Below are 22,143 nucleotides of genomic sequence, written 5' to 3'. Positions count from 1 at the left end.
TAGATAGGATATCTCGCTCGCTCACGGAGATACCAAAGCGTATCTCATTATATGCTATGTAGTTTGGACTGAACTGTTCAAACGGCCTCAATGAAGTTCTTTTTTGTATTATTAAACTCCGCCCTGGTGGCCGACTTCAACCGACTTCTTTTAAGATTTCAAAGCGGCGAGTTTGAGTCCGGGTGGAGGTTTAGAGCAGGCGTCCAAACACGTGTTACATTGACCTCTAAATCTATATCTAGTCATGAAATATTCCGCTGATCTTTTATGTTTAGCTTATTTATAGTTTGAGGGGAACAGTGTGACTACTGTACTTGTTTTCGTAGAGGAAATGCGCTGTAAACTTTGAGCAACACTGTACTCATATGTTATACATTTGCAACAAACAGAAACGTTTTGACTTGAACTCGTTGGTTTGTTATATATATATTTGCTGAAAATAGTCATTTGTAACGCATTTTGATCGTTTTATTTAGCTTTAGTTGTTATTATTATATTGACGCGACACTACTGGAAAGCACTGCATGATACTCTATGTACTCTATGACTGATTCCACTGAGAAGACTTGAACATGAGCGAGAAACACGCGCAGGAAGACATTAAACTAGATCCGGAGGACTTGGCGAACCATGCGAAGCTCGAGACGGGCGACGCGTCCAAGCTCCCCGGCGACCAGAGCCCAGAGGACGGCCACGGGGAGCCGCAGCCGACCCGTCTGTACAAACGCCGCTGGATTATCGTGTTTCTGTTCAGCTCCTATTCGCTGTGCAACTCGTATCAATGGATCCAGTACGGAATCATCGGAAACATCTTCATGAAGTTCTACAACGTGGAAGCGTTCACCATAGACTGGATGTCGATGATCTACATGCTGACGTACATCCCGTTGATCTTCCCGGTGACCTGGCTGCTGGACAAAAAGGGGCTCCGGGTGATCGCGCTGGTGGGCACTGCGCTCAACTGCGTGGGGACGTGGATCAAAGTGGCCAGCGTCCGGCCCGATCTGTTCGCCGTCACTTTCCTGGGACAGTTCTGCTGCTCCTTGGCGCAGGTCTTCATCCTGGGGATGCCGTCGAAAATCGCCTCGGTGTGGTTCGGTTCGGGAGAGGTGTCCACCGCCTGCTCCATCGGAGTCTTCGGGAATCAGGTGATGCAAATCTAGTAAATAGGTCAAATTAATTATTCACCCATTTTCTGATTTGGTCAAAGATTCAAAGATTTTCTGTCAGGTCCTTGCTTCACTTTTATGGAGCACCGGGTCTGCCATAATCAAAAATCAAAAATATAAATAACTCAATAAAACAATCATTATGGCAACACATTAACCAAAAATGATAAATAAACAAATAAATAAATAATAATAACACAAAAAGCACAAATCTACAAAATCTTGTAGTATACACCTCCAGTCTCTAAGCTATATATTTTTTTTCAAATACTTCAAAATTAGTACTGAAATGGCATCACTGGCGTAGATATTTCATTTTTAGTTCAACAATTGCATTCCTTTCATTGTAATTATGGAATAATTCATCACCAGATTATATGGATTGTAAAAGTATTTGTAGAAATTAATGACATGCAAAACTTTTAAAAAAATAAACATTTTATTCAAGAGAAAAATGCATTTGTAAGAATTAAAACACCATTAATAAATTAGTGATACATGATGCATAGATAAATCAAATTTAGAAAAAAAAGAAGGGAATATTATATACAAAGAAATTTAAAGAAGGAAAGAAATAAAGCAAATAAGAAAGAAAATAAACAAATGAAAAAAAAAACTAACAAAGAAATAAACAAGATCTAATATCATAGTGACTGTTTTTACTTTTTTGGTCCATTTTTATAGGATAATGATCTCTTTGTGCTTTTTTGTAGTTATTTATTTATTCTTGATTTTTGGCTGATCTGGTCTTCCATATAGGTTAACATATTTTAAACATTTAAAATTGTCATCAATTAGTATTTCTCTTTTCTCATAGTCATATCCCTCGATACATACATAAATAAAAAAATTTCCCATTGCATGACTTAAGTCTCTCCTCTTCCATTGGTTTATTTTCTTTCTCATGGTTTCATTTGGAGAACTAAACAAAACACACTATAGAATATTACAAGCTTTACCCAAAAACTAGGGTAAGACTCATCTTACAGGTATGATGCAATCATCAACTGCAATACAGCTGGCAAACTGGAAAATATGTATCTACACAATTTTTCAAAAATATTTTACACGTTACTTTTTCACTTTTTGCACAAATTGTACCTGTGTGCTATAAACTTATATTGTACTATTTCAATTGTTCTAGTCAATACCACAAGGTATGAGAAGATCTGCTGGAAATATATATTTTTAACACACTCAACACTAGAAATAACAGTAACAGTTGTCTGTATAAATATCTCTTGAGTCAAGATTTTGACATTAAGAGGACATCATGTAGTACTGGGGTGTTGCAATTGAGAGCAGCAGCTCAAGTTCAAAGAGAGATTCAATAAATAGGAACAAAACATTTTAGCCGTCAAAAGCTTGAAAAATGTTTAAAAAAAAGACACACGCACAAACACTGACCAGGGTGAATGACTTCATTTTCAGGATCTTAGAAAGTATGGTGTAAGTTTTTCCTTAGAAACATCACATAGACTGTTGCTTGCAGTTTGTGGTGAGAAGTAGCAAAGACTTGGAAATATTAACATTTGAAGCAAGTTTCTGCCGTCTACAAGCATTATTTTTCACAAGGGTTGTTTTGACTTTTATGTTTAAGAGTTATTTTCACTTTTATTAATGGAAGTCTGGATTGGAAATGGTTTATAAGAGTTAGACTTTCTTATTTAAAAGCATCACCTGACATGGTGGATGGTAATGAATATGTGGACATTGTAGTACGATCACATGCAGCGTAACGAGAAAAGAACGGACCAAGGGACACACCACTATTCATTGCAGCTGCGCTCGCATCATTCTGCAGTGTCCAGACAGGAAAGCAAGCGGTTGAGAAGCACAATCTGGAATCCTAAGACAGCTCATTTTGGCTGATCCAGGCAGGGGCCCGCTTCAGGACGGCTGAGATGCCTCAAAACAATACCTTGAAAGGAAACCGTGCAAATTCTGAACTCACCGTTGAAGAATGGCTGCAGTCCAAGGCTGCAAAGGGTCCCTCTCCGGGCCTTGCTTCTCTGCAGTGGAGCTCAGGGTCCCATGGCAGAACACTCTCCCCTGGCTCCAGATTGGAAGTTGGGACTTCAGGTGATCAAGCTGAGCTGTTCCAAATAGCCAAAACCAAGCTTTACCGTCGTCGCTGGGTCATGCTTTTTCTCTTCAGTGCAGTCTCAGCTAACAATGCCCTCATGTGGCTCCAGTATGGCATCATTAGTAACATTTTCATGCGCTTCTACAACGTCGATGCCCTGGCCATCGACTGGTTATCTATGATCTACCTGCTCACATACGTGCCCCTTGTTCTGCCCGTCCTCTGGCTCCTGGACAATAGGGGAATCCGGGATGTTGTCCTTGCCGGGTCAGCCTTTAACTGCATCGGTACCTGGATAAAAGTTAGCAGTGCCAGTCCGGATATGTTCCTCGTGACCTTCTTTGGACAGTTTGTGTGCTCAGTTGCCACAGTGTTTGTTCTTGGTATTCCTTCTTACCTTGCCTCAGTATGGTTCGGAGAGAACGAAGTTTCAACGGCTTGCTCCATCGGGGTTCTGGGAAACCAGGTGTGTCTGAAGAAGTCAACTGATCAAACATAACCTTTCTACTTATTTTCACAAGTTTAAGTTTGGTTTAGTTTGTGCATTTTAGCGAGAATAAAATGTTTGATTTCGATGATGATTTCAGGAAGAGGAAACTGTTTGAAGTCTAACAAATAATTTGCTTACGCTCACACTTTTAAACAAGTTTTGGGTGAAAAAATGTAAAATGTACAGTTGTCTGAAAGAATTAGGACGCTTGCATAAACATTTAATTTATTCAAACATGTTCATACCTATTATATTATTGTTTTCAGGAAGCTAATTTTAGTTAATTTATAGTGGACACCAAAAAAGAGAACATTTTCCTCACTAAACAAACTATAATAACTAAAATATGGAAAAGTTTAGGACACCCTGGTGTAATTTTACCAACTTTAGCTGAAAAAAAGCCCTTAATCTTGTTTTCTCACCTTCAACTTTGAGATCTTTGAGTAATTTCTGGCAAGTTACATCACTGCATCTCAGTGAGATTAAGATCTGGACTTTAGTTCTGAACAGAAGAGTTCAGTTCTTCAGCTTGAGTCCTTTTTTTTTTTTTACACAACTCACGTTTTACTGCAGCATGGCTGGCTCTGATACATATCAGACCTGTCCAGATTCTGCTTCAAAGCAACCATAACACTTCTACTTCCATGACTTAGAGTTGGCATAAGTTTATTTTTCTTAAGCCAAACATGTCCTCTGTTCTGGTGATAGCAAAAACTATTCTGCCCAAAGAAAATTGTTTCAGAAGTCCTGGTTTTTGTCTTCATGTTCTCTGGCGTTTGTGTTTTTCTTAGAGTTCAAAGGCTTTTTCCTTGCAAATCTCCTATGAAAATTTGACTTGTGCTCTCTCTTTCTGATCTGACAGGATGTCGTACTCACAAAAGATTATGGCATCGTCTTCACTTTCACTTCAACATTCTGGAGCACACCAAGCTAAATGTCTGTGTGAGGAAAGTGCAAAATGTCCTTAAAAATGCAGAGTAATGACGCTCTAATTGTGTGCTCCTCACGTGAAACGTCTCCGTTCAAACTGGACCATTTTAAGTGATAATCCTTTTTTGAGGGTGTCCTAAACTGATTTTTACCAGAAATAAAAAAAATTTAAATTACACTTTACAGAAAGTTTTGCAGGTTTTTGCTTCAGTTTTGATTGAAGTTATATTTTTGAAATCCCCTCTATTGTTACAGTTGATGTTAAATATCTATCTAGACATATATTCAAAAATGCAAGCAAAACCTATATGAGGACATAGGTTGTCCTCATATTTTTGATGCTTGTGCCAATTATATTTGTAAATTTGTAAGGTAATATATTTGTTGGCCGTTATTGAAATACCCCTTAGAGTTTACATATTGATTACAGTATTTGGTACTGAATTATCTGTTTACCATAAGGACTTTTATTTTGTTTGAACTAGCAAACATTAAATTAAAATTTCCATTTTCAATTCAATTTAGTTTAATTAAATCGCTCCAGTTCAAGGCATTATACTATCACGTCATTTCAATTCAATTACACATACAGTACAGACCAAAAGTTTGGACACACCTTCTCATTGAATTCAATACATACATTCCAAGTGATCCTAGTTTCTTTTGGTACTGCTTATATCACAATAAGGTGGCACTTGTTTTAATTTTTAATTTTGTGTTTCTGTGTTCTTTAACACACAGATGGGATGTGCCATCGGGTTCCTCTTACCTCCAATCCTGGTGCCTAACGTGGAAAACATGGACGAGCTGGCAAAGCACATCAAAACCATGTTCTACATAACAGCAGGAGTGGCTACTTTTCTTTTTATCCTCGTTATCTTTGGTAAGATAAATCTAACACATAAAAGTAAAGTCTTTTATGTGCCAAGTCACTACGTTCTTATCTGGCTATAAAACAATTAAGAGTTGATTTGTTTTCAGAGTATTTTTTTTCTTTTTTAATTTAATTTAGAATGAGTAGAAAAGATGTCTTTAGCCTTATAACTTCCATAGAGTTGTATTTCTCAACCAGGCAACAAGGTTATTAAAGATTTTTTTAGATTCTGAATTTAGGCAAATATTAACTTGAATAAATGGGATTTTACTGTACAGTGAAACGGCAGCTTTCTACGAGTGAATGAAGAAGTAAATCATCAGTGACAGGCTCAGGCTCATTGTAGAAAAGACTTTGCATCATTCTCCCTTAAGTATTTTTTTTCTTTCCAGAGCTCAGACATTTAGAGGCGTATTGTGTGGGTCTGTTTTTGACCGGGCTAATGGGGAGTCCTTATTGAGCAGATCTATGCAGGGATGGTTTTAAATTCCATGCTCTGACTGAGAGCACAATTCAGTAAAAAGGAAAAACCGATGACATGTGTATCAACTGGGAGATTCATATCTCCCAGTGCGTTAGTCCACTCAGGAGAAATGTCCTGGCCGAAAAGCTTTCCTGAATAGAAGTCAACAGTATTATTTTGTCGCAGCAGGGTTTGTTACTGATGTATTAGAAACAAAGAAACCAAAAGCCACAGGAAAATTCAGTACATTGTGGTAAAGGGAAGTGGCGCGACATGGGCTGATGCACAGGATACATGATGTTTGGACAAATGGTAACGTATAGTGATCTTTGAATTTCTGTGAACCGCCTATTTTTTCTTCCTGATTTAACATTTTCATCCAGCTGTAAGGCCTTTTTATAAACTGGCCATCTATTTCACACACCTGCATCTAAATGCTCTTCTATGGATTGTAAATTAATCACAATGCAAAGAAACAGGAAAACAGTTTGTAAAGCAAAGAAAAACAGTTCTCAGGAGGGTGACTGTCTTCTGTTAGCGGGAAAAGAGTGGGCACACTTGTAATCACTCTAGCATTCCTTTAAACAAAAGGATGTTTGTGAAAGCATTTCCATCTAGTACCATGAACAACATTCAGAATAACCACTGTGTCAGTGTGAGTTTGACACAGTGGTTATTGTGTGATAGTCTCCTGTTGTGATTAACTGCAAACTTCAGCTAATTTCTTCAACATGTGACCAGCTGAATGCTGTGTAATGTGCATTTTTCAATCTGACAACGTTGAATGTGGGGTTAAAATGATATAGTTATAGACAATAACTATATGAACATACTTTTTCTCTCCAAACTCATTTTACTGCATCATGCCTATCAGTTGAAAAGTTTTCAAATGAAAATCTGGTAAAACTAAAAAACAACTTTTTTTTGTAACTTTCTTTGTCTGCCTAATTTGTTTAAGATTTTTTGTCTTTCTTTTCTTGGGTCAACATAACTAAAGTCACTGTGCAATTTGAAATCAGGTCACATTTTCATGGCTTAACTTTTCAGTGAGAAATTTTGCATACCAGTGCACTAAGCTTGAGAAACATTGCTTAGTTTAGCATTAAGGCCACGGAAAAGGGTGTGTGTGTTAAATCAGTTGAGGCATTTCACAATATGGGAATTGTCTCTTTTAAAACTGACACATTGCACTTTTGCTTAATGTTCCTTTTATATAGTTTTACTATTAATTCAGTGGGTTAAAAGTAAGAAAAATGCAATATCTAATTAAATAAATATTTACAGCTCCTTCAAATTTTATTTTTATTTAATTTTTTAAAGTTATTTAGCTTGATATGTTGCTTTGTTTTGCTAAGCTAAACCAAGAAAGAACAACAGATCAATATAGGCAACATTAAATAATGCATTCATTGCAAAAAAAAATCATAAAAAGATATGAAAAATTTTAATATTTACTTATCAATATCAATAGAAAATACATCCAATAGAATGTTCAATCATTTTCAGTGAACTCTAATCTAGAACCGTAGGCAGAGGAAATGTTTTAGCAGCTAATTTCCCACGGCCAGCTAAACAAGGTTAGTGCCATCAACTAAATAACTTGCTCTCTGGTTACCTAGCAACAACCTGTTGAGTAACTTGTGCAGCAGCAGTTTCATGACTGCTTTAAAATGAACTACAGCTGAAAGTAAAAGGAGAAAATGAATCTAATAGCTCAAGAGAAAACTCTGGATAAAACCAGATTGACCAGTGGATTGACCAGTTCGACATTTTTTCAAATATTTAAAACAATCAATAATTATCGCTATTAACTGACATGAATCGCTGTATTGTGATACAGTTTTCATCCATATTGTTCAGCCCTAATCGAAAGTGCTTATTTTTCATTACACTGGATGTACTTTAGAATAGTTGAGTTTTTTTGTTTTACTTGAAAATGAAAACAAAGCTCAAACTAAAGTATACTTTGACTTTTTCCACTGTTAGCACTACGAACATGTTGTGTAGAATTTCCTTCATTTATTTCAAGATTGGCAATTTTTTAAGCAACATATGGATCTCTTCATGTTTTCTGTGAGACAATTTTATTCCACTTAGTTTCATCATATGACACATACACACATAACACATCCAGGCTTCCATGCAAAATGCCATGTGTGAGGGCCGTCCTGCTGGGAAGGCCATCTGTAGCCCCGCAACAGTCCTGTGAGTCAGCAGGGCGGACAAAGTCCCGCGAATGAGAAATTTGCATAAACTGTGTGCAGAGAGGTGAGAGAACAAGTTTGGCTGCTGCACTAGTTTGCTAAAAGACATTGACCACACATGCATGTAAAAATTAACTTGGTTTACAAAATGTTCCTGTTTTAAATTTTGATTTTTAAATTTCCAGCAAATATAAGCAACTGGTAAAAACAAACAAACAAACAAACAAAATAAAAAACAAGATTGGCGCATTTCAACTCTATTTTTAGCTATGTTTCTTAATTAGCATAGTAGCAATTACTACAAACTGGTTACATGGCGGAAAAGCTGTCAAAGAAACACAGACACACCTATCTGTGTTTTTTCACAGCTAATACTGACAGTAAGAAGATTATGCACAATGCAAAAATGTTCTGAGAGTTATTTATAAAAAACAATGGGAGACATGACCACAAATGACTCGGGATGGACCAATACGAAAATATAATCAGATAAAATTCGTATTAATGTTATGGCTGATACAATATTGATATGTTGTATCATATTACATTTGTTGACCTAAATGTTCAATACTATAAAAAATATGATATTGCTCTTCGGATTTAGTTTTAATACCTCACAATCGTCACTGTCACATGTCCAAACAAATACCACACGACTGAAACACAACAACATGACAAGTTGGACATAGATAGACATTAACAAATTCAAAATTCCACTTATGGGATCAATACTTATATGTTACAAGATGACTACAGATATGATATGCATCCCTACAAATGACCATAGTGTCATAGACCGTTTCCTCAGTTTATACTTGATATTGTGACTCGTTTCATGTTTTTATATTGTTTCACAAGAAAGCAGTGTCTTGAGGTGATGTCTTAAAATTCATCCATGTGTGCTGCCATTTAACTAAAATGTTAATATTAGAAACTTCCAGAGTATATCATCATCTGTGCTTTACATGAATTAATAAAATGTAATAAAAACACCAACTGACTAAAATAAGAAACATTTAATCTAATCTAATTTCAGACAGGGACTATTACTATGGTAATATTTTGATTAAACTGTATCTTACCTTGTTTTCTTCTTAATATATGTCAGTTTTCCAGGAGCGCCCGAAGCTTCCCCCGACTCTGGCGCAGGCCTCAGCGCGCTCAATGCCACCAGAGGACTACTCCTATATAGCGTCCATCCTCAGGCTGCTTCGAAACAAACCCTTTGTGCTCCTCATCGTCAGTTATGGTCAGTGAACATGTTTTATTCTAGTATTATAGCTAGTGCTTGTAACCACTTCTGTAATAAAGTACATTAAAAACATTTAAAATTGGTTATTGATTTTAAAATTCTAAAATTTGGGCTCACAAAAAAACATAAAATAAAATATCTGGTAGCATTATACCGCTCATTGTTTCCACAAAATATCAAACTGTGTTTATTCTCTTCCTTGATTAGCATTGATTACAGTAAAAAAAAAAAAAAAAAAAAACTTCCAGGAAGGCCTGAAGACATTCTGTTTATTGACTGACGAAGTACATCTTATCACTCAGTCATGGATGTATCCATACACGCAATTATCACCGTTATTGGAAAACCCATTGAGATCATAGGGAACACATGTTGGAGTGGTGGAAGGTTTGCTCATCTGCTAATGTTTAACTACTAGCTGGCCTCAGTGTGACTGAAAGATCACACCACAAGTTCATATTTTAATCCTTGGAGCTCCAAGGAGAAATCAGTGACAAAAGGAGCGAATAATTACAAAAATCACTTTTCAAATAAATATTTTACACCAAAATGAAGATAATCTTCTTCATAAAAAATATTTGACTCTTCACAAATCATGTATTGTCTTAGACTTTTCTTAAAATGTGATTATCCTCTGGGTACTTTCACTTCTGTCTAAAATCTATAAATAGTTAAAAGAAAGTTTTTTGTTTTTGTTTGTTTTAATTCAAATGACAAGTGCTGGACAAGAGTTTCCTGGCACTTCCTTCAAGTGAACCTTTGGGTCACAGGTCACTGGACTCAGCCTTCACCTGTCTATGTCACTTCACTGAGCTCTTGTTGTTCTTCATTTGAGTCCAACTGGATTCAAGAACCTCCCTCTCTTTATCATTATTGTAATATAAAATTTATTGTAATATAAAGTTGTTATAATTGTGTTGTTGTGTAATTGTTCATCAGGAAATATAGTGAAGAGTTTTAGATAGAGGGCCAGGATTGGACAAAATCAAAACATTAAATAGTTCCATAAATACAGGAAAAAAAATGGATTGATTTTAAAATTTTAAAATCAATCATTGATTGATTTTAAAATCAATCAATGATTGATTTTACATTTATCATTTATCTACATTGAATTGTAGACAAATGTTTACTGGTAATGTCAAAGTCAATGGTCTGCAGCTGAGCTAGATTAGCCAATTATCTTATAATGGACTGCGACACAGGCAATATGAAATAACTAAACTATTAGTAAATTAGAGATATGATTATTTGTGGAAAATCAAATAGTCTCCCCTTAATCCATATGTGGGGGATTAAACCAGCACAGGACCAGCGAGGTAACATTTATCACATTTATTGAATACAAAGATATATTCTTGGGAACATCTGACAGCAAAATGCCCAAAGTGATCAGAGGTGTTACCCCCAACAAGAGTTTTTATAAAGCGACTACCCCACCCAAATCACACAATGACTTTTCCCCTTGAATCTGCTCAGCTCTTCCCTCTTCAGCTGCAGGTGCAAGCTTTGTTTTCCTGAGCTGACACACAATAAAGCCACTACTTGGAAGAACTGATTTTCCACTGGGATTCACAGAGTCCCTGTCCTCACACTGTTCTTCAACAAATATTTATCATAAGACACTTGTATAACAGGTATCAAAGGTTAAATGTCAAAGTAAAAACCTGAATCTGATTACAAATAATCATTTCATTCACATTTATTATAACATTAAATATGTATTGTGTAAGTAATACATTATTGTTCAACTTCAAGAATTATTGAGACTTTTATATATATTTAAATACATTTTTATGTCTGTTTAATTTGTTAATGCCATTTTATTAAATTTTTACATTTACTAAAATAAATGTTATTGATTGGATTGTGGTACTTTTGGCACTAGATAGTTGTCAAGTGCAGGGTCTGATTGTCCAGAGTATAGCTTTTGATAAGTGGGTTGATGAGGAACTTGATGTAATGGTCTCTCCTGACAGGTCTGAACGTGGGTTGCTATTACGCTGTAGGAACTCTCCTGAACCGCATGATCATCGAACGTTACCCTGTGAGTTCAAAAATCATCTGCAATTATCTCTAAATTAATTTATTATTTGAAAAGTTTATTATTTGAAGAAATGCGCTGATCAATCAGCCCAGACAGGGTAATTTTACCTTGACTGGCTCTGACTAGTTGCCAACGCTGACTAATCTGTTTTTTTTTTTTTTTTGAAAACTCCCACAGTTTTTGGTTTTACGTTTCAACATGTACGTTTCATATGTAATAAATAAACTAAAAAAATTTTTTTACTTTTCCATTTAAAAGATAAAAAGGCAACATTTCTTGATATTAGAAAGGTATTTTTTCATAAAATGGATTTAGTTTGAACGTCAAAGTATTGAGTCACTGGTTTCATTGTGTATGTATGACTCAATGAACAATATCTCATGGTCTGCTTTTTTTTTAATCAATTATCTTATTTGTCTTTTTATGGTCGTACTATGGACCTTTCTTGCATCCGGAATAAATATCGATCAATTGGTCGATTGATTATTGAGTTTGCTTTTGTTTGGCATTTTGTGAAATGAGGGTATTGATTACGAGCTGGTTTTAAAGAAGTTTGTGTACGGATGTCTGCTCCATGTTTTCCTTAGTAAAGATTTTAACTGATTAAATTTTGGCCGGATGCAATGAAAAAGCAAAATGTTCCTTTACTACATTCCTAAATCGAGACCTACCTTTAAACAGTTTGTTAGTTTATAGATTTGTGGGGAAAACCCCCCAACAAAAACAGGGAAATATTTTATCCAAATGTCACCAATTTAAAACAAATCCACCAGAAAGTTTTGAAAACTCAAGTGAAAAATGTAAAATTTTGAAAAGGAACTACTGTAGAAACTTTGTACAACCTAAGCATTAAATATAATGTAGCTAACTGCTACATTAGCAATCAAAACTATGATTTACACTATTTCGTGTTTTTTTTGTTGCATAAAATCCCAATAAAATGTCTTGAAGTTTTGATTACCTTGCAAGGCACTGTTAATCTTAATTATTTTTTATTAAGATTAAAATACGAGGAACTTGTTAGGAACTTGAGCTCACTTCCTCTTGCTGTGACAGGGTGAAGAAGTGAATGCTGGGAGGATTGGGCTCACAATTGTCGTTGCAGGGATGGTCGGCTCCCTTATCTGTGGAATCTGGCTTGACAGAACAAAGACATATAAGTAAGTCAACATCCTGAGAAAGGAGGATGTTTGGTTTATGAAATTAAAGAGACATGGATAAAGAAAAATATAATTAGAAGTCACATATAGCCAACTTTCTAAGACGTTATTAAATTTTTATTTAAAGTCAGAGTCCCATATTTAAATTTTTATATATGGCATCTTCACATGTTGTCTCTTCCTTCCTGTTTTCTTCTGTAATGTTTTATCTGTTGGCTGTTTAGTCTGCACGGCTGTTTAACCAGGTGCAGCCTGCTGTTACAACTGCGACCTCTCTGATCTTCCTCATGAGCTCTCCAGCTGTGCGAATAATGATGCTCATTATTCTCAGCTGGTCTCCTTAAAAAACTTTTGCCCTGCAAATGGGGAAATACAGAAAAATTGTTTCCCCTGAATTAAAAATACCCGCTAATGCACAGTAGCATCTGGCTTTTTAATACAGTGGAAAATGTGGAACTCGTTTGCTGTTTCTCCAGTAATTCGGCTCTAAGACGTTTATTAGCTTTATCCTCTGACAAAAAAGGCACCAATTTCTAATGTGGCTGGAACAGTGAGCACAGCTCACCTTTGGTGTACAGAAAGCATCAGCGAAGTCTCACTGAAAGGCTCTGGAATCTACATCTAAAACCTTTTGGACCAGAGAAAAGCTGACGTTGATGTTAGCAGTCGGTGAGACAGCCGGCAGCTCCCCGTCAGTCCTGCTGTGTGGGTTGACTTCAACAGTGCAGCATAAAACAATAAATCATCTCAAAGCTTTGCACTTTCCAGTTATTGTGGTGCAACACACTCAGTGTGGCTATTTGAGTGCCATAGTGGAGGAGAAGAGTGTTCGCTCAACATTGAGTCCATGTAGGTCTGATTTGACCATAATAAGAAAAGGTTTTTCTAGAAAAAAGACATTCCCACAAAGTACTTTCACATTTTTTGTTCTATAAAATGTTAGATTTTTGAGAAGATGTGAAGCGAAAAATTTCTCATATTTGACATGTTTATTTTTTACAGACAAACTACTCTGGCTGTGTACATCATGACTCTGGTGGGTATGATCATATACACGGCAACACTCGACCAGGGACTCCTCTGGGTGGTGTTCATCACTGCTGGATGTCTTGGGTATTATGATTTATAATCTTCTGGTGTATGGGTTGTGAAGAGAATTTCAGATTATGGAACAAAATATGACAAAATCTTTCTGATCTACATTGAACTATTGAATTTCTTTGCTCATATGTTAGTTTAAAAATATAAATCTAAATTAAGGAATTTTGACAAAATATATTGAACAAACTCCTACTACTTTCTGTATTAGTTGCTAAAAAAAATGTTGTCCTAGTAATACCACCCCTTTGTACTGTTTGCACACAAAATTTTCCAGATAAATTGTTCCTGTCTAACAAAAACTCATATGATTCTGCCTAAAAAAATTGAGTTAATTTGAATTAAAGCAAATTATTCTTAATATTTTGTAACTACAAACAAAATTAGGTATGATTAAGAAAAAAACAAAAAAAAACTAACACATCATCATGTTTGCTGTTATCTTATTTCTCTCTCTCAAAACATATTGGCTGACATAGAAAATAGAAAAGTGTACTATCTGAAAGACCTTTGCTTGCTGTCACTTCTGTGGAAGGAAATAAACTTCCTACAGTTGCTCAGTAAAAGTATCCGATGCCAAAACTTTGCTGTTAGGTCTAAAATCCCTACTGCCATAAAGCAATAGAAAGATTAGAGTACATTTAGGAGGTACAAAGTTTTCTTCCACATGTGAAGTGTCATGAAAAACTCTCCAACAGTTCAGTAGACGTAATACTGAGACTGAATAAAACAAATATTGTCAGTTCAATGAATCAGATTGCAGCTGTTTTTTTTTTTTTTTTAGCATGATGTAACACGTTATGTAATTTTTTTTGCATGTGTCTGGCTCCAGGTTCTTTATGACAGGCTACTTGCCTCTCGGTTTTGAGTTTGCAGCTGAGCTGACGTACCCGGAGTCAGAGGGAACGTCTTCGGGATTGCTGAACTGTTCAGCACAGGTGAAGCTGTGACTCATGCAAGCCTTTTATGACACAGTAGTAAGAAAATCTAAAGAGAGGAATACATCTTAGGATAAAGGTTTACAGAAAACCATTTTTTAAAAAGTTATCCCAATAGATCTATATTGTTGTTTTGTTTTTATTTCTAACTGAACACGTTGTGCACACATAGGTGTTTGGCATCATATTCACGATCTGCCAAGGGAAAATCATTGACAATTTTGGGACGTTGGCAGGAAACATCTTCCTCTGTGTATTTCTTCTGATTGGCTCAATAATGACAGGTATGGCTTTTGTGAATATATAAACGTGTGAAGCAATTTCAAGGTATTATTTTGAAGTCATTCACACTGAGGTGTGCAACGCCAATGTTTTCATTTCTCTAACTCTGTTATTGGTTTACTAAAGCCTCTGTGGAATGTGGTAAATTCCAAGAATGTTACTCTTTGCTTCTGTGTATCTTGAAGCTGTAAAAGGTCATATTTCAGGAAACAAATCATTTTTTTACTGCATAATGTCAGTTCTGTATTATTGTAAAACACTATGTAAAAAGACATCAGTTTTATTGGCAAGGAATAGAGAATAAAAGAGGACACAAGAGGACAAGATCTTTTAAAGGCACCATACAATTATTTCACAAAAACAAAGTCTTGTTTTTCTACATATCTGCAAAGTCAAACTAAAGAAAAAAAGTAAAGAATATGTGAACATGTAATCACAAAAAGCTAACACATCATCTAAAGGTTACTATTAAAAAAATGACTGTAATTCTCAAAAGCATTTATTCCGCTTGATTTTTTCCACATTTTGTCACATTGCAGCCTAAGAAAAATTTATTAGAAGTCTTTATGATAGATGAACACATTAGTCCATGTGTAGTAGTGAAAAGTAGTGCTTTTAGTTTTAGTTTTTTTTCTTAGAGAAAACCTTCCAAGCCCCAACTTAAGAGTTAAGGCTGCCATAGCTGCAAAGGACAGGGTGATGTTAAAGTCTAACTCATGCTTTCATACACACAACAGCAGACGAGCGAGTACTTTTGACAAAAACATTTCGCTGTATATTTATATTTTAGGTATGCAACATTTTGTTATCGTCTACACTTAAGTTAAAATAAAATGTTTCTTGTCGCTGTTTGTGTAGTTACTGTGACGTTGCTTTGTTCTTTAGTCACCACAAGGGGGCGACACGCTACAAACTCCGCACGTTTTACTATCAACAATGAGGAAATTTGAAAGGGATAAAACAAAAAGTAGATAAAAATCTGTTGACAAGTGTGAAAAAACAGGAACCACCCAAACAAAATGTGGCTTTAAAAGAATCACATGGGGAAGCAATTTGAATTGCATGCAGATGATGTAAGGTGCACAACAGGTTATTCAGCTGCTGTGCAACAATATACACAGCAGCAGAGTGTTTTCAGTAATTGTAGGTTACTGACCTTCCTCAGTCAATACAGAACGCTAAAGTGTTTCTTTCAAAGTTTATTGAGAGCTTTATGAGCAATGTGTTACTTTTAACAATGTGCATTAGGCACTGAGGTGATAAACCTCGTGCTCGCTAGAAAAACAAGAATGAGACTTTATGCTCTCAAAGGTCAGGAGACTGACTCATTTGTTTACTCAGAGTTCAGACTATCAATAACTTGTTTTGGTCATAATAGTTTTAAAGGAAAATGAACTGCTTTTCAGAAAACAAAAAAACTTACATTTGATTTAATTTGCTTTCAAACAAAATTTGTCAATTATTCTCTTCTTGTGAAATAAACAGAGCTGTAAAATATTTTATATCTGTCGAGGATTTGATATGGCTTCAGTGTCTAGGTTTTTGCCATTTCTCTCTTTCTGCAAAGTCTTTGAAAATATTCAGCTTATGGGGCACCAGTTAAGAATTTAATGTGTCATTGTCTGTGAATGTATGGCTGCCTATTCTTTCTCTCGCTGCCATCGTTTATGCTTGTATACAGCATAACATTTTACTTTTATAAAATTTTTTTTACAATATAATTTTATGGCATCTCATGATCTTGTGATGCATCTTTCTGTGTTGCAGGTTTGATCAAGTCTGATCTGCGGAGACAAAATGCAAACCGACTGGCCAAAGAAGAGGTAAGTGGTGAAGGAAGGTAAGGGGATGGTGCTTGTGTAGAGATAGCCAAGGAAAATTGATAATGGGAACATAAAGTGAAAATGACAAAGTAATGAACTAGGTCACAATAAAAACACAATAAAAGATTATTTATCATACCTTATACATATTGAATATGTCTTTATTTACAATAAGATTAGTAAACGCAGAGTCAAAGCTATTTTCGAATAATAATTGTTACTATTGTGACTTTCTTTTTGTGTGTTTTCTTGTAAGGCACAGAGTCACATTTATACCACGTTTCTCTAGAAATAACCAACTATGTTCCAGTGTTGTCTATTTTTTATGCCATATGTATTTTGCATCCAGGTGTGTTCAGACATAAATGCCAGATCAAAAATAAAATGACAAGAAGATATGCGATGCCCAAGTCTCAGCTAACATACACTGCCCAGCCAAAAATAAAGAGAAAATAGAGACAATATCAGATTTTTGTTCGACCATCTCTATGTTTGATGACAGAACCCATGGTGCTGCTTTCAGCATGACATGAAATATTAGTACATTGATTCCCATCATACATTGTCTTCTTTTTAAAACGTCAGTTTGAAAACCTAAAAAAAAGTTTCCTGATACACAAAGTTGCAATTTCACCCCCAGAAATCCTCAAATTCACAACGACTTTGTCATTTCAACATGTTAATGTGTTTATCAAGTTTTACACATTCAATGACTAAATTCAGTGCATATACAAGATTTCAAAATTGCATATACAGCAACTTAAACACAAAATGTAGTGTTCACTCTGTCAAAGCGAGTTGCTCGCATCATGTATGAGGAAGAAGAAGGATGAGGAAGGGGAAGAAACGGTATGAACAGCGAGTCACAGGGTTTACGACCCACATTGTCAGAGTGAGGCATTCTGTGCAGAACGCCTTTTTCATCCTCTTTGTGCTGTTAGTAAGTTGCTGAAAATAGTAACACTAACAATCATAAAAAAAAGTCACAGTTTTATTTATAGTTGCCTTCAAGACCCACATGTACATTGAACAGGATAGAAGCAGTCAAAACAGCATGGAATACAATAGACAACACAGCAGGCAAAGACCTTGTGTTTGAGCCTTCACTGCATGGCTGTATCTCATGGTGGGGGTGCAGGAACTTCCCATAGTTAAAGGGAAATTACTTAAACTCTGAGAAGACATTTTGGTGGGGCTGTGAAACCCTTGATGATGCCATTGTGGTTGTATAGCCAGAAAAGCTTCAGGAACAACCTACGTTGTTTGGCGAGTATGTATAGCAGACTAGCGTCATGATGCCCTGAGACTAAAATTAGTTTTTCAAACTCCCTCCTGTCTAGCAACAATTAAAAGGTCTTGAAGGCCTAAATACATTTTCGCTATCTTCATCTGGTGTGAAAGTGGGCTTAATGAATGAAAAGCTGCTCACTGTATTGAACGGAATCAAATTAAGGTGAAAACTTAATGATCAAGACTCTTCTAAAATGAGTCTTAACTGTGTGCTTTATTAAATGTCTTTAATTGGCTGGGCAGTGCATGTTTCTCTACAGCTGCAATCAATCCAGAGATACTGCTCTTGTGATTCACGCTGTTTTCGAACTGTTTAGTCATCGTGTGTTTCTAATTCTGGATGGGCCTCCGAGCTCTGTGGTGAAGTTGATGCTGAGTGCTGACAATAAAATCTTGGGTTTCATGTGTACACATTCCTCACTTCGAATATAGATGTGCCTGAGTCACCTTAAGCTATACTTTTGGCTTTTGCAAACTTGCACCTTTGCACTTTCTGCAGGACAACGAGGCGCTGACTTTGGATTTTTTTTTTTTTTCTCTTTAATTCAGTAGCTTGATCAGAGAAGATTCAGTGGCTTTTATGAATAACGGCGCAATATATGATTAATTAAACCTCCGTCAGTTTCTCCTGAACTTCATCCCAGACTGGAGCCTCATGCACCTGTAAATTGCTGAATGAGATGTGATTGGCAGCTGTTGTTTTAGGCGGAGAGGCGGATGCTGGAACAAGACTACGGAGCGACAACCCAAATCTCATCCCAGCCACAAACTCCTTCCTCTCAAGCCTGATCAAACAAAAATTTTCTGTGTACACAAAAAAAATCTTCTCAAATTTTAGCTCAACACACAGCATTAGAAAGGTAGGAGCACAGAACAATCACACACTATTGTTGATTATCTTGCCACCTGCTGTACACTATTTCACTGAGCACCTTTAAATCTCTCCACTCTCTCTCTGTTTGTAAAGATCAATGCTTAATCAACTGTATTTTTTCATTCTTTCACTGTAATTGCTTGAAATTATTTTTTTCCCCAGAATTAGCAAACAATCTGAGCGAAATGTGTTTTGCTCAGATTACTTTTTTCAAATGTATGATTACAGACACTGCAGGAAATACATTTAGCCAACTCACCATGTAAAATGTACTTTTGCAAAAAGAAAAGAAACATCTCCAATAGATGAGCATATTTGTTAGTCTTTTAAAGATTTTTCTTTCACATCTTCTTTTAAATAATTTAGTCAGGACGGGAAACACTTGGCGTTTCCTGTTGAAAATTTTAATTTTGTGAGAACCCATAAATCAGGTATTTTCACAAGCATCCACAACTTTAACAGACTTTAATTATGCCGTCTGCATTTGAAGTGTGAGGTATCTCAAGCTGTAGACATCCTGTCAAATCCCCAAATCTATGCACTTGTTGTATATGAAGTACCTTGTTAAACCGATATAACCCTTGACCTGCTCGACATTTTGTTATGGAAAATACCACAAACTTTGCATTTTATTGGGATTTTATTTGATATAACAACACAAAGTAGTGCCAGATTGTGAACTGTTAGAACTTGACAGTTTAAAAAAACAATCTTTACAAATATACAAACATGTCAGCCTTCCTCATTCTCCTTTGTAGCAGCTGAAACAAAAGAAGCAAAATTAACAAATATTTTTTGCGCATCCTCTCTTTTTGCTCCCCCTCATCCTTTCGTCCTAATAGAGAATTAATCTTTTTTTTCCAGATTTAAGCAAATTAATGTTTGGTTCTTTATCTCTTTACTGTTAATGAATTAGCATTAAAATGTTCTCATTTGTTGGTGGTAAGAACCAAACGTACTCAGTGTGAAGCATTATTATTTGGCATGTTTTTGTGTAAATACACTTATGTTTGGATAAACATGCAAGTTAATTGGCTAATTTTGGTGTACATATAGACATTTATATTAAATTAACACGTTCTTTAAATTTACAGGAACCTCCTGATTCCACCATGGGAAACTTGGACTTACCCACCATCATCAAAGAAGTCCGGTTGTAGAGGAATTAATTTAATCTCTGATGATACTTTCAATATGAAGTATTGATAATCATGAAACCGTCAGATACTTTTCTCTACTGAATAGACTGAGACAAATCTGTGAAACAATGCTGCCTTGACAGTTTGATCTGTCAGTATTTTATTTTTTATGTTTATTAATATTATCTGACCAAAACAGAGCAACAAAGTTTGATATTTTGTTGATCCACTTTAGATTTGATTTAATTACACAGTAGTTTTGAGATTTAGGTGTATGATTATGTCCAGAGATGCTGTGAAAACTGAAATTGTAATAGTGTTTTTTTGGTTTGTTTTCTTCTTTTTTTTTAATTTTTTATTCTTCTTCTTATTATTATTTTGTGCAAACCTCATGAGGTGAAGGGCAGTGTTATTACCACTAGAGTTTATTTGTCAAAACCCAACTAATGAAGACAAAGAGAAATATCTACACACTTTATGAAAACAGTCACAACTTGTGCTGCTATAGTAGAATCCAATAGTAGAGACTGATTTAAAGGGGCAGTATTATGTAAAATTGACTTTCTTGAGCTTTACACCATGTCAAAATGTTATTCCCTCATCAAACACATACCTGAAGTGTTGCCCTGATTCTTTCATTCGTGTTTGAGAAATCCTTCAGTCTCCCATGGCAATCATTCAGCTGTGCACAACGCCTGGGGGGACCTAGCATCACCTTTGAGATGTAACTTCACCTTGGTGCTGCAGTTTCGAAGCTTCTGAGCTTCTGCCTCACAGAACAGCCCTCCCCAGAAACTGCCCCATTCAGCTCCTTCAGGCTAGTCAGCAGCAATTAGTAAACCCCTGGTGGATCAGCTGAGCTTGTTATATGAGCTACTTCTCAGTGCAACGCTGGTAAAACTGCTGTTAAAGGGTTAATACAGTAGAAGAGTGATGTTGTGATTACTTCCTGAAGGTGCAACTTCAGAAAGACAGTTTTTAGAGAAAGAGGCACAATTTCAAGTCTTTAAATATTGAAGTCAAATCTCTTTTAAGTAATATTTGTTATATGCAGCATTTTTATAACTGAAGGCAAGATAGTTATCTGATTGTGCCATAAGATTTCACTATGTGCCTACAAAACAGATAATATTGCCCCTTTACCGGAGAAAATATCCATGTAATTGTATCAGTGAACAGAGTGTTCATTTCAGTTTTCAAAGGGCTGAGTCTATACAGGACGTTTCCAGTCACACTGACTATTCAAAACATTTTACACCATAGCCAGATTCAACCAATCATGCTCACATTTGTACAAGACGTAGATTGGTAGGCAGTTTGGGAGTACGGGTCTTGCTCAGTGGCACATTGACAAATGGCAGAAATCAAACCCACAACTGTCGGATTGCAAGACAATTAATTTGCTGCAGAGCTGCAGTTGCCCTTTGGCCACAATCACCTATGAAGCCCTCTTTACCTTCTGTGAAGGCAAGTTATCACTCTCCTTGCAGACTTGTACAGTGGCCTGCAATTATTGGTGCCCCTGGAGAAGAGGTGAAGAGGACCCTCACATCAATTGTTATTAGGGACATTTGGCGACCCTGAGATTTGTCTCAGGGTCGCTACCTAGTTTTAGGTTTTAGCCTACCTAAAACTAGGTAGGCTGCTAGTTTTAGCAGCCTACCCTGTTCAATCTTGTGTCTCATAGTTCCAGCGACTTGTTTTTGTTATTTCTCTTTATGTTGGTAGTTATTTTCTTTCAACCACTCTAATGACTAAAGACAAATTTCTCTCACATCAGCTGAGTGTTTTTTGTCTTTAACATTTTTGAAGAGCGTTACTAAATCTAGCCTCTATGTTATATCATATTTAAAACACATTTTGAAAAAAGGAAAAGATGGGTTTCCAATTAAACACTAATCAGTGCAGTGGCTGCACAGTGGAGCAGCTGGTAGCACTGTTGCCTTGCAGCAAGAAGGTCCAGGGTTCAATTCCCTGCCCAGTCTTTCTGCACGGAGTTTGCATGTTCTCCCTGTGCATGCGTG

At 36.0% G+C, this 22,143-nt stretch overlaps 2 protein-coding genes across 3 annotated transcripts; both read left to right on the top strand.

Moving 5' to 3' along the window:
• Nucleotides 1-115: 115 nt before the first annotated feature.
• On the top strand, nucleotides 116-21,892 carry flvcr2b (FLVCR choline and putative heme transporter 2b). Of its 2 annotated transcripts, XR_004342185.1 has the most exons (11): nucleotides 116-1,148; nucleotides 5,417-5,558; nucleotides 9,325-9,465; nucleotides 11,448-11,515; nucleotides 12,572-12,675; nucleotides 13,678-13,788; nucleotides 14,606-14,711; nucleotides 14,884-14,995; nucleotides 16,761-16,816; nucleotides 18,812-18,966; nucleotides 20,075-21,892. XR_004342185.1 is itself a non-coding variant. In XM_032585387.1 (10 exons), exons 1-10 carry the CDS (start codon nucleotides 573-575, stop codon nucleotides 20,138-20,140), a joined length of 1,482 nt encoding a protein of 493 aa, XP_032441278.1. In that variant the 5' UTR covers nucleotides 116-572; the 3' UTR covers nucleotides 20,141-21,892. The 2 variants fall into 2 exon arrangements, 1 of the variants encoding a protein (XP_032441278.1); XM_032585387.1 differs by lacking the exon at nucleotides 18,812-18,966.
• Nucleotides 1,900-4,259, top strand: LOC116734180 (feline leukemia virus subgroup C receptor-related protein 2-like). The gene has a single exon (XM_032585388.1). It carries the CDS (start codon nucleotides 3,074-3,076, stop codon nucleotides 3,752-3,754), a length of 681 nt encoding a protein of 226 aa, XP_032441279.1. The 5' UTR covers nucleotides 1,900-3,073; the 3' UTR covers nucleotides 3,755-4,259.
• Nucleotides 21,893-22,143: the final 251 nt, after the last annotated feature.

The sequence above is a fragment of the Xiphophorus hellerii genome, chromosome 15 (assembly GCF_003331165.1).
Source record: "Xiphophorus hellerii strain 12219 chromosome 15, Xiphophorus_hellerii-4.1, whole genome shotgun sequence".
NCBI classification, from domain to species: domain Eukaryota; kingdom Metazoa; phylum Chordata; class Actinopteri; order Cyprinodontiformes; family Poeciliidae; genus Xiphophorus; species Xiphophorus hellerii.
Note: the sequence above shows the minus strand (reverse complement) of the source record. Positions and strands in the feature narration are given on the sequence as shown.

Coding starts and splice junctions, on each gene's coding strand:
- LOC116734180 (XM_032585388.1), top strand. CDS start 3,074: ATGCCTCAAAACAATACCTTGAAAGGAAACCGTGCAAATTCTGAACTC.
- flvcr2b (XM_032585387.1), top strand. CDS start 573: ATGAGCGAGAAACACGCGCAGGAAGACATTAAACTAGATCCGGAGGAC. Junction 9,466..11,447: donor GCTCCTCATCGTCAGTTATG/GTCAGTGAACAT, acceptor CTCTCCTGACAG/GTCTGAACGTGGGTTGCTAT. Junction 16,817..20,074: donor ACCGACTGGCCAAAGAAGAG/GTAAGTGGTGAA, acceptor TTAAATTTACAG/GAACCTCCTGATTCCACCAT.